The 15,564-nt window shown below is 32.8% G+C and overlaps 2 protein-coding genes across 5 annotated transcripts in view; both read left to right on the forward strand.

Annotated features, from left to right (window-relative positions):
• LOC106464226 overlaps positions 1–13,702 on the forward strand; it is a 57,975-nt gene extending 44,273 nt beyond the window's left edge. For 2 of the 3 annotated variants that reach the window (XM_022391937.1, XM_013924354.2), the window contains 4 exons: positions 2,289–2,414; positions 3,708–3,816; positions 6,605–6,755; positions 8,158–12,725. In XM_022391937.1, coding sequence (XP_022247645.1) covers positions 2,289–2,414; positions 3,708–3,816; positions 6,605–6,755; positions 8,158–8,532 — 761 coding nt within the window. In that variant the 3' untranslated portion in view covers positions 8,533–12,725. Of the gene's footprint in view, positions 1–2,288; positions 2,415–3,707; positions 3,817–6,604; positions 6,756–8,157; positions 12,726–13,673 lie in introns of those variants that run through there. The other variant, XR_002611681.1, reaches the window with a different exon arrangement.
• A 48-nt stretch (positions 13,703–13,750) lies between these two features.
• Positions 13,751–15,564, forward strand: part of LOC106464232 — a 21,528-nt gene continuing 19,714 nt past the window's right edge. The window contains exon 1 of one of the 2 annotated variants that reach the window (XM_022391938.1): positions 13,751–13,806. Coding sequence is in view for 1 of the 2 variants with exons in the window: in XM_013924361.2 (XP_013779815.2) it covers positions 14,904–14,946 (43 nt within the window). In the remaining variant the exon portion in view is untranslated. Of the gene's footprint in view, positions 13,807–14,850; positions 14,947–15,564 lie in introns of those variants that run through there. The other variant, XM_013924361.2, reaches the window with a different exon arrangement.

Below are 15,564 nucleotides of genomic sequence, written 5' to 3' on the forward strand. Positions count from 1 at the left end.
ATATAACATTTTTTTTCTTCAAAATTTCATATTCAATTTATTCCGAAAAATAAGTACAATACACTCAATTTAAAATAGAGAACAAAATATAAAGTATACAAAAAAGAAAGATGCCTAAGATTACTCGATTTTGGATTATAAATAATTATTAAACAATAAATTAATTACAACTTGATTCATTACATTTTATGCAGTTTAAACCCATTTTAACATGTTATAACAATTAATATATATTATTGAACTGGTATATATATATATATATTATATCTTTTTTTATGTATACACTATAAAGACTTTCTGGTTCTTCTATATGATTTATCCATTTCTTCAATACTGACTTTATATTTTTATTAATAAAAGTGATTGATATAAATAGATTTTTCTAAAGATTTCTTTGTTTACTTTAGGAAGTTTTAAATTCCCTCGTTCCTTAGCTCGTTTGAATTTTCTTTTCTTATAGTAATTAATTTTCGTTTGTTTTATAAGCTTACTTAAATATTTTTTAAACTCGACCAATTCGTTATAAGTTGGTAATTTATATTTTTAATATTTCTATACATTTTATTTCCTTGTTGAATAGGTTGTAATAATCTATTTGTCATCCATGGTTATAACTTTTTCCTTGTTTGTATTTACATATTCCATAAATGATGTAATTATATTTTCTAATTTTATAATAAAATCTTAATATGCATCTTGTACATTTAATTTTTGAAAGATGCTACTGAAATAAATTCTTTCTTCTTGTATTAATATTTTTGTAATTTATTTTTAAAACTTCATTATTATGTAAATTACCATTACTTTTATACATAGTTTTATATATTAAATTAATTTTAAGAGCTGTGGTAAAATGGTCGGTAATTCATATCTTTAAGATTGCTGTTTGTAAGAAATCTATTTTATTTGTACTGGTATAAATATGATCAAGACATGTATTTGACCGTTCTCTAGCAGTAGTTAGTATATAAGGATAAAAACTAAAAGCAGCGTATTATATTCGATTGCATTATTCTCCTTGGATTTAACATCTATATTTATGTCTCCTACAATATATACATTTTTTCGTTTTATTTTTACTGAAACATTTTTTTAGTTGTTTAATTTAAACTAGCATACTATATTGATAAAGTCTATAAGTTGCTTTATTTTTGGAAATTGGTATTATTATACGTACACTAATGCTTACTACTTTAGCTATTATAAATTCAGTAATTACTTCTTGTACATTTCATTACTTACAAATAATATACCTCCAGACTTATTATGGTCTCTAACTATATATATATATATAACTATTTTTATATTCCTCTGTAATATAAAGATGTAACTCTTCACCTAAATTTCTGGAAGTATTATAATATGTATTTTCTGTGGAATTAACTATAGATAAATAAGGACAAAAAATCAAAATTCTTACTTAGATTATGTATATTCGATTGTTGTACATTAATCATATTTGAACTAGTGAAGAAATTATTCTTAAATGGATTACCAGTTATAGATTCCTGAATCACCATTTAAAATATTCGTTGTTTCATCTCGCCGTTTATTAATATTTTCGGCTGTAAAGTGGTAAACAAGAAAAAAGGTAATAAACAGTTGACAGTAATGGTAATGTCACGACCTGTTTTATTACAATGGTTTTTTGAATATACAGAAAATCAAATATTTTACAACTGCTTATAAGTCTGGAGGAAAGATTATTGATAATGTGGTCAAGAAAAGGAGTGGTTACTGTTTTCTTAAAGTAATCCTCCATGTAACTATATTCTGTATTTGTACGTTGTGCTTGTCGTTGACTAACTCGTGGCATGTTAACATTAATATTAGATTTGTTTGCAATACTACTGCTGTGCTTGAAGATACGATGTGAATAATCACCTACGTTCATTATTAGTGAAATCAGTTCCTTACAGCATTGTTCTATTAGGGAAACACCAGAAACAAAAATAGGGGGTTCAGCCGATCCCCATCGACACCCCACACTCCCAGCGTACGTGCGGGATTATATATATATATATATTTTGTAAACTGGTATATTTTTTTATTCAGTAGCGAATGCATAAAGCTTTTCTAGAACTAATCAGTAAATAAATAAATATATTTCCAGGGTTAATGATTTTACTCCATACGTAATAATAATAATGTAATATTTTCACAAATGCTGATCGAAACGTAGCTATACTTAACCTTTATTCTTATGCCTATAAAACGTTTGTATGGAATATGTAAGCTAAATTTTGCTTAAAAACTGTAACCTGTTTTTTGTCATCATTTACGTTTAGCCACTCTCTTCGGAAGTTGCGAGGTGTCCGAGCAGTGTACCATGGCTAACACCCTCTGTTCTGCTAACGGCAAGTGCGTGTGTGAGTACGGATATCACTACCGCAACAGAGAAGGTTGTGTACAGAGTACGTGTATTCGTAAAAATGTAAACACTTTCCTGGTACATTTAGATTTAAAAAAATTCGCTGTTAATTATTGTCTTTAACCCCGTATTTTACATTGCTCTAATAAAGTTGTAATCCGAACAATTTTAAATATAAATAACTTTGTCCACTTAGTTGTTATCATACTGTTATTTACGTTCTATCGATCAGGACATTTTGGCTCTTATCACACATTAAGCTGAAGCATATGGCAGTATAGGGTGTAGTATGTTGTCCCTCTAATGTATGACATTAACGGTACCAAGCCGCAGTATGTAAAAGTCTACCGGTGTTTAATCATTTTCACATTATACTTCCACCACTTCCCATATACTCACGTTCCTGTTTGAAAATGGCGTTGAATGTGATTCTAAGTTCACTCCAAATATATGTGTCTGCTATCTGACTGTAGGATGAAGCGTGATTCAACTGGAAAAAGGATGTTACCCCACATGTCGTACGTCAACTAGACTCGTTTTTGACATCACTGTTCGGTAGTTTGCCGTGAAAGTAATGAACACAGGCCGGACTTATGAGGTTTCTTTATTACCTTTTGCGTACTGAAATGGCGTCCAGTTGCAGCTGTGGACATCCGATTCATCCTGTAGCATACAACCCATGATTGTGGCAAATCAGAATCAAAAGATTATAGTCGCTTGTTTGTGCGGTAGATAACTGTCTGTCCTGTCCAGTTTTTTGAGCAAATGTGTTATTGGTTTGGAAACAATTCCTTAATCTTCTCACGACACTTGTAGACAATTTGTAACAATCTGTTATAATTAGCTGTTTTCTAAAGTTGTATTCGTCCGACGATAGCTGTTTTCTAAAGTTCTATTCGTCCGACGATTTTCTCACGAGTGAAACAACCTGATATCTTCTATGAAATCTATCCATGATTCGCCAACAAATTGAAGTTGAAACTCTTTAAATTCTACTGTTCACTTCGCAGTGACCACCAAAACAAGACCACTATAAACAGGTGCTGAATGACCAGTTATTTCTATTTCAGATTCTTCACTGGTCATTAGACTTTCATGACAATGAACTGCAGGGAGGGACTGCTAGGCCCAGCCATAGTTACTGTAATGTAATTTCTGACTTTCATGACAATGAACTGTAGGGAAGAACTGCTAGGCCTGGCCATAGTTACTGTAATGTACTGTAATTTCCGATTATTCTTTAATTGTTTGCGTACTGTAAAAATGTAAAACATAAAAATATGTTTAAAGATTTATTTTTCTGCTTTTCTAATGATCTTTGATTTATTTTATTCAGATGACCTGGAGTCTACTAAAGCAAAGGAAGTCTACACTGCAGCCATGATAGCCGCAGCCTGCCTCATGGTCGCAGTGTTAGGTATATTGTTAACTTGCATAATCCGACGGTATGTTTTAGTTTTTTATCTCTCTACAGTATTAAAATAACAACAATAAAAACAGTAATATGTAATTCGAATTTACAGCGAAAATAAATTACAAATTAAAGAAGTTTCGTTCACAAAGATAGAGTACTGGGAGATACGTGGAAAAATCTGAGTTTAAAGTTTACTCACAACTTGCTGAACTTGAATAAACGAATAATTATGTCGAACATATTTTCTTGTTCTTATTAATTTTCTTCCTTACCCCAGATAGTTACAAACACTCCGAAGAAGTTATATTTAACATAAACTTTACATTCTTCAATGTACAACCTAATATTTCTAAATTCAACGACTAATTATCAACGTTTTCATTCTTTGAGGCCTGTTAATTTATGAGGTTGGTCTAAGTTAGACCACCAGTCTTGAGAAAATGTCGTGGATCTGATTACTAATTTCTTTAGTTACGACGTCACTCAAGTTACTGAGGATATAAATCCACCCTGTGAGCCAAACCGCACCAGACAAAGCATTAAAGTTAAGCAGTTTGGTTGTAGTTAAACACAAAGCTACACAATGGGCTATCTGTGCTCTGCCCACCACGGGTATCGAAACCCTGATTCTAGCGTTGTAAGTCCTCAGACATACGGGCTGTGCCACTGGGGAGGGGGGGCAAGTTAATCAGAACTAAACATTTATGCAAATAATATTTGTAATCGAAAATGTTTGAAAAAATACCAATAAATAGTTAATCTAGAATTAAAACAGATAGAAATAGAATTTATCAAGGAAGACGATATTAAGCCAGTACAACGAGGTAGTGGAAAGATACACAAACTTGTCTTAATATTTCACTTTATCAATATTTTCGTATTATCTCTTATGTATGGTTACAAACTAATAAACGGAGAATCAATAAACTAATGATAATACTTTTAAGATGTACCTACAGTTTAGAATAGTCAGTAGGTTAATGCTGGTCTAAATTAGACGACAATTAATGAGATAATGTTGTGTTTTTAATTACTGTACTAATTTAATCAAAATAAACATGAAGCATAACCTTTCATTTGATTCACCACTTGTGAGTTATACCGGTTTCGGGAAATTTTAACCCTCATCGGTAACTGTGTAACAAGTGGTGAGTCGAATAAATACGAAGAATAAATCCGTAGCATCATATATAAATATAGGCTTAATGCGGTGAATATAAAGCTACTCAAAACATCATACACACGTGATGCTAATATATGTATTTCTTGTGATTTAGATTTCAAACCATCGAAAAAGCGTAAAATAATATTAACTTCATTCGAATTTAATACGTCTTAATGAACAAGAAAAACGGACGCTATTACTGAAGATGGCTTTTAATGGTAATGTTAGCACGTGTTAATGTTATGCGCCTTTACCTTGTTAAAGCTTAGTTTTATCTTTATCAGTGGTATTATTCACCTGATAATGTTAGTTCTTTCCTTATCAGTGATATCATTCACGTGTTAGCACTGTTAGTGGTATTATTCACATGATAATGTTAGCTTTGTTAATGATATTATTCACATAATAGTGTTAGATTGACATGATAATATTAGCTCTGTTAGTCGTGTTATTCACATGATAATATTAGCTATGTCAATCGTGTTATCCACGTGATAAAATTAGCTATGTCAATCGTGTTGTCCACATGATAATGTTCGGTCTGATAGTGATAGTATTGACATGATAATATTAGCTCTGTTAGTCGTGTTATTTACATGATAATGTTAGTTCTGTTAGTCGTGTTATTTACATGATAATGTTAGTTCTGTTAGTGGTATTATTCACATGATAATGTTAGCTCTGATAGTGGTATTATTTACATGATAATGTTAGCTCTATTAGTGGTATTAGTCACATGATAATGTTAGCTCTATTAGTGGTGTTATTCACATGATAGTGTTAGCTCTTTTAGTCGCTTGTCACATTATAATGTTAGCTCTGATAGTGGTATTATTTACATTATAATGTTAGCTCTATTAGTGGTATTAGTCACGTGATAATGTTAGCTCTATTACTGGTGTTATTCACATGATAGTGTTAGCTCTGTTAGTCGAGTTATTCACATGATAACATTAGCTCTGTTAGTCGTGTTATTTACATGATAATGTTAGTTCTGTTAGTGGTATTAGTCACATGATAATGTTAGCTCTGTTAGTGGTGTTATTTACATGATAATGTTAGCTCTGTTAGTGGTATTAGTCACATGATAATGTTAGCTCTGTTAGTGGTGTTATTCACATGATAGTGTTAGCTCTGTTAGTGGTGTTATTCACATGATAGTGTTAAATGTTTTTAGTGGTATTACTGACGTGTTAACTCTGTTCGTGATATATTTCACATAATAATGTTAGTTCTCTTAGTGCTATATTTCACATGATAATGTTATAAGTTACTACCGCATAAAGATTATCATTTATCAGTGGTATAATTCAAATGATAGAACTTGCTCTTATTATAAATCAGCACTACTTAGAAAAGAAATTATTTTTGTTGGCATTATAATCCAGATCATTTACATAAATAACTATTTTGTTAAGAACAATCACACCCGATACTTCCAGTTAAACGTTATTGGGTTGTAACATATTTCTGCTTGCTCGTTTCTATTTACATCTATCATCTCCTTCAATTTTCTATACGTTTGCGTGATCTTAAAACAGACGATATTCACCTGTACCATGAGGTAGTTATTTTTGGTTTTCATATTTCATAAGATCAAATGTATTATGTAAGATGTACATAGTTAATAACAATTTACCATTTAATGCTTCAGATCCTTTTGTACTCGAAGAAATGGCACTAGAAGGAACGGACAAGATTCTAGTCGATCTAATGATGTATTTACTATTAGTGATGAACTAGGAGCATTAAGAGCTGTTGATAAACCCCCAACTTACGAAGAAGTTATGCAACGAGAGAGGGAGGTAAGAAGAAAAATGTACTCAGTAAAATAAATGTATATGATACTATATACAAATTACTATTTAAACTATATATACAAGGTTAAATGTATAACTTATGTTTGTAATTAAGCACAAAGCTACACAATGGGCTATCTGTGCTCTCCCCTCCACGAGTATCGAAACCCGGATTCTGGCGTTGTAAGTGCCACTGGGGGCTAAAATGTATAACTAACAAAGTATAGAAATGCACAGCTCTTACTGGTGTTGGTCAGGTGGTTAGGGCGCTTGACTTGCAATCTGAGGGTCGCTGTTTCGAATCCACGTCCCACCAAACATGCTTGCCCTTTCAGCCGTGGGGGGCGTTATAAAGTGATGGTCAATTCCACTATTCGTTGGTAAAAGAGTAGCCCAAGAGTTGTCTTTCACGGGTAAATTAGGGACGGCTAGCGCAGATAACCAAACCTTAGTGGTTTCCCCAATAGTAATGGCGCTTTCCTACAACCATGACGCCACCTTTTATTAGATACGTGAACAAAATAATTTATGCAAACGGGAATCATTTAGAGTAATTTACATACCCGAATGGTAACTTACACAAACATATTGATTCTTTTGAAACACATGTTTTATATAAGCATATATACATGATGGTCCAAAAGTGGGCTACAATTTGAACAGAGCATTCTGTGTTGGTATATGACGCGTATTTGAAGATAAAGTGACATTGGTACATTTTCTAACACATATACCACTGACGATGAATTCTTGTATTAACAAATTGATACTACATTATCAGAACTGTCATCCCCACTTTAAAGCATTTCAAATAAAATGTTTGTCAATAACAATAACTGAAAAAAAAAAGAAATCACTTTTGCGTTACTGGTGTCAACCGGGTTTTCCCCTCGCCCCCCCCCCAAAAAAAAACATACACATATATTAGAAACAAAAACAGAATTGGCGTTTATTACATTTAACCGAATAATCATCAGCAGAAAATTCAAGTTTTACTTTCTGCTTTCAATGCCTAGCCCCAACTTCTCAAACCCTACCCCTATTGTTCTTAAAAAAACCCACCTTCCCTATTGTTGTCTAAATCCCCGACTTTCAGCGGGCGGTCAGCCTTTGTTTTTTTTTTTAACTAAACTAATTATTGATTGTAACTTTAAAGTACCGCGTTAGTTGTCACAAAGAGTAAGGCCCTTTTCAATTACCCGGACTCGACTGTTTTCATCTTCGACACTCGGCCGGGGCCTTAATATCTGGCCGGGTACCAGTGCAACCCTAGTATTCAGTAAAACAAAATTAATCAGAGAGCAGATGTGTTCTTGAATTGAGTATTAACTACGTTTACAGTAATGGAATGTAGTAATCATACATTACTGTGAATCAGAGAAAGTAATAATATCCGTATTTTCAACAGATTGTTGGAATCCCTCCACCTGAATACACAGATGCAGAAATTCATCGTTCTTTTTCTCCAGTTCCTCGTCTATCTGGCAATGTGTTTACCCTGAGAAATACCTCAGATATCCTTCATTCGGGTGACCCCGAGGGTGCAGAATTTATTTCTTTTTTAATAGGATCCAGTCATCAGCCAAGTTTTGGAGCCACAATTCAACTGTCGCCGTCCCCATCTGAAAGTGTAGATACGCAATGCCAAGAACATGCCAACTCACCTCCTAATGTTAAAGATGACAGTAACAATAGTGTTACAATGATTGATGAAGGTGCTGCGTCACTGCCATCTACCAGCTCTGAAGGATACTACGATAATCCTACATTCCACCCAGATTGATACAGATTTAATGAAAAAAAATAGAAAAGAAATATTGAACAATGTTTATGTGTAATGTTTGTGCCTTAACCTTTTCACATTTAAACAGCAAAATCATGCTTGTTAATTTTTTTTGTCTGTTTAACAGATGACATGTTTATTGACACTGAAAACGTATTGTGATTTATATGTAAATGCAAAAGATTAATTTAGTTTTCCATTAATTTTCACTTGCTATAAAGTGAAAATAGTTTCACTAATGATTTTTCAATACATTGATTCAAATATAGAAAGATAATATTAAAAAAGGTATTTTCAACTCATAAAATTAAATGCATCAACATACTTAGTTTTACAAAAATATTCATAAACTGTTGAACTTAAACATCAGACCATTAGCACTAACCGCTAATCAACTGTTTAACCCCATTTTAAACCAGAAATTCAATTCAAATGTAATACGTGTTTATTCCAAATTATGGTCACATAGATTTTTCCATAATTAATTGAAAACTTTGCTTATCTTTCACTGTTTTTTAAATATTGTCTTTCAACGAAAGTTTCTAATCCCTGTATTTTATTGATACGCTATTATAGTTTTAAGATAATGTAAAACATAACACCCTGTACAAAATAATTTTCTTTAAGCACTGTAATCAAATGGTAAGTTTCATTGAAATACCTCGCAAGTTGGCTTAATATACATACTTACAAACGTTAGTGTTTCTTGTGGTTGTTACGAAGCGCTAATCCAGTCAAAAATTTCTTCCAACCTCTTTATAATTTAACATAATATTTCATCACGTTCTTCGTTTATGCTTAGCGATATCTAGTTCAAAAAATATGTTTTGTAATACATTTCTTATTAATATAAATAATTAAACTGAGAGATATGTTAGCTGAAATAATTTACTGCATTCGTATGACGATTAATGTTTTACGGTTTGTTCATTAAACAGTAATGGTGTTTAAATCTAAAAGTGGAGTATGATATGAACATACATCAAGTGCCTAGTCAGTGTATGTGATGACGTAAACGCGGTCCTGATAGAGAGCTCGAGAGATGGTATAGTATTATTTGCATACTCTCAAAACCCATTATCAAAACACCACATCAGCAAAAAAGACAAAATATAGTCTAATACCACAGACCAGGAGGATTAAAACAATAGCACTGTCACATGGAACAATTACCTAAACCTCTATTTAAGGTAACAATGCTATTGTTAAGATAAATCATTACAATTCCTGGCTTAAAATAACTTAAGTTTCTTGTTGAATGAATACTTTCTAGTCTAAGTGATGCTTGTAGGTACCGAATAAAGGATACAACGGTGGGATTGTTTTTTAAAAAACAAAAATAATTTTTCTCTCCATCACTTAAAGAGTTTTGAAGGTCAGATAGTTCTGTGTGTTGAAATTAATTTAAATGCATTTGTGTTTTGTACATCGTTCATGTTAAATATGGTATAATAGATTAGATTTATGAAAATTATTTTATAATAGGTTATTGATTTACAAATGTCCGTATTACAATACTAAATCGTTATATTTTTGTATATATATTATGTCTTGAATATAATGCTAAAGAATATTACCGGTCTTCAATAACATATCTTAAAAGTAACTCCAACAATGTTTGTTATAAGACCATAATATTATGTTTTGAATGTAATGCTAAATAATATTACTGCTCTTCACTAACATATATTAAAGATAACTCCAACAATGCTTATTATAAGGCTATAATTTCTGCACCATATATTGTTACTATTCCAACAGATGTTTCTCCTCACGCTGTTTACAGTTTCATTGTAACCCTAATCACAGGAAAGAAAAGTGAAACCAAATCTAAGTACAGTTAATTACCAGTTTACCTGTTTCTCGATTATCAGAAATTTAATTTGCTAATTTGAACATTATCAAGATTTAAAATAGCATCATACTATAGATAACAGGCTTTGGTACAATATTTTAGTGGTGTCTGTACTTACTATTTAAAATTTTTTGTTTGTTTTTTAATTTAGACTTACCTCTTTAGAGAAGATGAGTTTAAACAAAGCAATTACGCTATAATTTATTCAAAATAATTAATATTGCAATCATGTTAGTCACAATCGTCTACATTTTAATCAATGGTGTGGTTTTATATCAGTGTTTGCGTTTTAATAAATACTAATTTTCTATTATTTTGATGGGATCAATCCAAAAGTAAATTCACGAGCAAGAAAACTTAATTCAATCATTATAAATGAAAAAATATATGAGTAATTTACGTGATTGGACACCGTAATAGATATGTTTATTACTTTCAAGGCGACGCTTGGATAGTTTCTACTTTGGTCATAATCAGGCTTAGATTTTAAAATGGACGAATATGAACCTACACGAAGTTGTGTACTAATCACGTGATGCGACAACAATATATAATATGTTATAGTATTGTTAGTCAAAGCATAGTGATTGTAACTAAGGTAGAAGAAACACCTAAAACGATGGTAAAGTCAAGGCTTTAACAATCACATTACTGCTTATATAAAATAATTGATAAGAAGAGATAGGCAGGGTTAAAAAACATGGAAAAGGGATAGAGGACGAAAGACGATTGTGATATTTGTATAAAATAGGGTAGTTATTTTTTATGAAGAAACTTTCTCTTATTAGGAGTCCTAACTCTGTTTTATCACTACTTAGAATTGTGGATCTGAGTGAGAGATCTGATGTCCACTTCGGATTGTTGAAATAAATAGACTTGAAAGTGCATTTCCGGTCTTGAAGCGCACCCCAAGATGTTTAGATGTACAAAGGGAAAACTGGCGCTTAATTTTCCCATTTTAAGCCCGATTGTCTTCATAGTATAATGGTTAAAACAACGGATACTTATGTTGAATATAATAAATTTATATATATATTTATTTATTTGTCTTCACCAAAACGTGAATTTCAGTGAAGAAAAGGTGAGTGAAAGAAAGAGAAATTGTAAACAAATCTATTACGGTGTTTTATCACGTAAATTAATTATATTTTTACTGAATACAGTTTTTCACCCTTTAATGCCCTTCAGTAGATCAGCAGTAAGTTTGAAGGCTTATAACTCTAAAAACCGGGTTTCAATACCTCTGGTGGGCACAACACAGATAGCCCATTGTGTAGCTTTGTGCTTAACAATAAACAAACACCCTTTAATAATGAAATTAAGGTTTCTTTCTAGTGAATCTATTGCAAATATACTAACGCAATGATATGATTGGAATTTGTTACCGGTGGACCTGCCTGTCTGGTCCAGATGGTGTACCGGTAAGAATTTTAGTGCCGGTATGGCGTACCAACAAATCATTTTGTCAAGGTCATTCTATGTTTCGACTTATCAAAACGTTTTTAGCTGATATTGTTGGGTATAATGTTATATTGTTGTATAAAAATATTGCGCTTCAGACTCTACTCCCAATCAGGTGGGACACATTGCACGTGAATCAGGCTGACACAGTTGGTGATCACCATGGCAACCGCCTGGGTGGTTGATCAGTACTAATTTTGTAATTTCCCCGAAATGGAGCCAAAGGTCGCCTGGAGGAGTCATCTGCTTTAACCATTCGCACTACGAAATAGTAGTGTGTTGTCAGTCAGTCAGTAGACACTAAAGGGACGCTTAACGTTGCAGTTTGTACTATCGTGACGTCAGTAAAACATGCGCATGCCATAAATCACGAGAATAATTATGCACTCTGTAGGCTACAACACAGCATGACATATGAACTTGAAAAGCAAGAAATAAAAATATTTGTTAAACTTAATTTTGGTTTTATTTATTGTTCTAGTTGCACTTTGTATATATGGTAATGCTACTGAGACTACATACCGTCATTCCAAATTTTGAACTACTAACCAGAGGGAAAGCAACCAATCAGCAGCACTCTATCACCCACCATTCACGTTATGTGATTAACTATCACTCTCATAACGCACCCACAGCTTATTAAAGTGTGGGAAATATTTAGTGATATAGGACGGATTCGATCCCGGCTCACAATGTGCCACCACAGAGCCTACCCATTCGTCGAAGTTGTTTAGCAGCGGATTATCAGTGCTTGCTCACTAATAAACACATTTTTACCAGAATGTTTTCTATGTATATTTATGTATGTAACTAATCCATATATCTTATAGTACATCGAGCTTGTATACATGCGACAAATAAAAACTAAAGAAATGTGTTCTCGTGTAAGTTTGTAATAAACTAAAGTTATTATACGAACGTTTATGCTACAAGCAGTTCTAATTCAGTAATAGGCCTAACGTTTCTAAACCACAGCGGCATCAAACAGTAAACGTTCCTCAGTGTATATATATATATATAAAAGAGACGCGGAAGATGACGACTCGAGCCCGGAGAGAAAGCCGTGAAGAGAGATCGCAGTGTAGTATGACTTAAACTAACTTTACAAATATTAAACCCATCGAATCTGACTGTGGGAGCTTGTCTATTCTCTTGACTGTAATGGCAAAACTTTAAAGGTGGGTCCATCGTCCCTTGATTTTGACTTTGCCTACCCCCCCCCCCCTGGAAAAATATCTGCGGAAGTCCATGGATGCGACATGTATTCTCGCACAACGTTAGTAACGATTAACTCCAGAAAACACTATCCCCAATCATTATACTGCAGTCATGGGGTGAAACCCAGGACAGTTATGGCACTTTTAGGAACAAGGTTCATCTGTAAAGAGCATACTTAAGAAATTCAGTCACAGCACGATTTCTAACTGACTTTACAATACCCGAACAAAAGTAAATATGAAAAACAAGAAATAAAGTACTTACACAATCTTCTTTTTTCTTGACCTCGATTGCGAGGACAGTTAAGCCTGATTTTTTAAAGTGATTATACTAAAGCAGTAAACAATTTTCATTTAATTAAATAATACACCAAAGAATATATACTAATAAGATGCAAAAAGTAGACAAATTCACTTACCTCTCAAAATTTTCCTGGCTTTCTAACATTGCGACAAGAGCCGTTACAAATTCTTCCAAGTTGGTCGTTAACTTTCCCACGGGAATGAATCTTGTACGGTGAGTGAAATTAACAATATTATGTTCAGAATACAATGTTATACAATACGTCATTTGATAGACTAAAATCTTGACTTTCTATTGTTTATAGGTAATATAACGTACGAGAGAACTATCAACGAATTGTGCAAGAGAGGATGTGACAAGTGGGTGTGGCAGGAGGTGTCTGATTTTCTATTGAATAGCTCTGTAACCAAACAAAATCGAAGTTTATAAAAATTATGGTCTGTTTCAGCAATAACGGTTTTATAGAGTGTATTTTACGTTTAATTTCGTACATTTTCAAGGGGTGATGAATAAAATAGGGATGATGACATGCTAAGACAAATTGTGTTACATATGTTACACTAGTGGAATTTCAGGATTTGTTTATATATTTCCTTTTAGAATTAAGAACTTAAAACTTGTATAATATTAAAATATGGATTATTAGCTAAGATTTTATGCTATTCTAATTGGCATAACATAAGCAAAAAGTAGTTTAATAAAATTTTTAATGTAAGACACTAAAACTTCGTGTCATGCGCAGTAAAGTGTAACCGGGCCGAAAGGGTTAATCACTCACACCACAGAGTATGTTGTGAGTCAATCAGTCAGTAGACAATAAAATGATGTCACGTAAGCGACGCTTAACATTGCAATTTGCACTGTCGTGTGGCATGTCCATGAAAAGGACGTCAGAAAGCTCTTATCTGAAACCTTAAACTATAACTTAAAATATGACAAGTAGTCCCGAACAGCACAAAACTGTGATAACAAATACTTTTCTATATTCGGCCTCCTTCCTTGAAGTAGTTACTAGCTACATACATTTCTCTTTTCTTAATCAAGGACGATTCGATTTCCCTCTGTGAATACAACAGATAGTCCAAGAAAACACACACTTGGATAACGATAAAACCTAAACTTGTCCTGGGCGCGGCGAAATCAACCTTCAACTGAAGGCATGGATATAAACAACTACGTGTTCTGGAGGAAAATAAGGAAAGTAAAAATATGTCCATGATAATCACGAAGTCACGCCCCCAGTGGTAATTCTGAAGACTTATAACAATAAAAAAACGACACAAAAGACAAATAAATCACGAAGTAATGAAAAATAAACCAATACAGCTTGTTTGAGTTAAAGCGATAAACAGTGTTCAGTAGGAGAACAATTAAGAATACCGCAAATTAAGTTTCCGCGTGTTTGCTGTCGTCACACGAAAACCAGTTTTGTAATAGGGATATAGAAGATTGTTACAGAAACCACTAAATGTTCATTGAGCGACAACAGATACTTTCGATATTCTTATGGTTTTTGATAGATAAAGAATCCATCATGATTATGTTTTCCCCCATCTTCGTAACATTGCTGCTAGTTGGTAAGTTGATATTTCAATGTTCTAATGGGAGTGTGAGAATTGATTAATTTATTAGGCCACTCCTAATTTCTAGGAACGAAAATGAGGCCATTGTTTTCATTGTTCATATCCTACACTTCCTCGATGTCTGCATGTAAATGTCAAATTCGTTTATCAAGTTCTCATAAAATAATATTATTCGCATAAAATGCTATAACTCATATATGCTCCTGAGACATGTGTACAATATAAAGATATCTGAGATAGCACGCTTTCACTGGCTACCACGTGAAATTACTGCTCTGAAAATATATCTTAACTTACGAGTAAGCAGTAAGTTTAAGGACTTATAAAACGCTAAAATACTAGGTTCGTTTTCCCGCGGTGAACGTAGCGCAAATAATAGCCTATTGTGTAGTTTGGGGCTAAGAACAACGATTTGTTGTGTAAGGCATTTAATTTTTAAACACTTGTATAGTTTTGTGAGATGTTAGATATATTAGGTTTGGATTCACGATGGGGGAAAGTGAAGTCTGATAATAAAGATCAAGACGGTTGATAAAACACAAAGCATTTTATTTACAGAACGTTTCGGAGTGCACTTATTCCATGTCCAGCGAAATCTGAAAATAATGTTAC

Source organism: Limulus polyphemus, unplaced genomic scaffold (genome assembly GCF_000517525.1).
Source record: "Limulus polyphemus unplaced genomic scaffold, Limulus_polyphemus-2.1.2 Scaffold1592, whole genome shotgun sequence".
Classification (NCBI taxonomy): domain Eukaryota; kingdom Metazoa; phylum Arthropoda; class Merostomata; order Xiphosura; family Limulidae; genus Limulus; species Limulus polyphemus.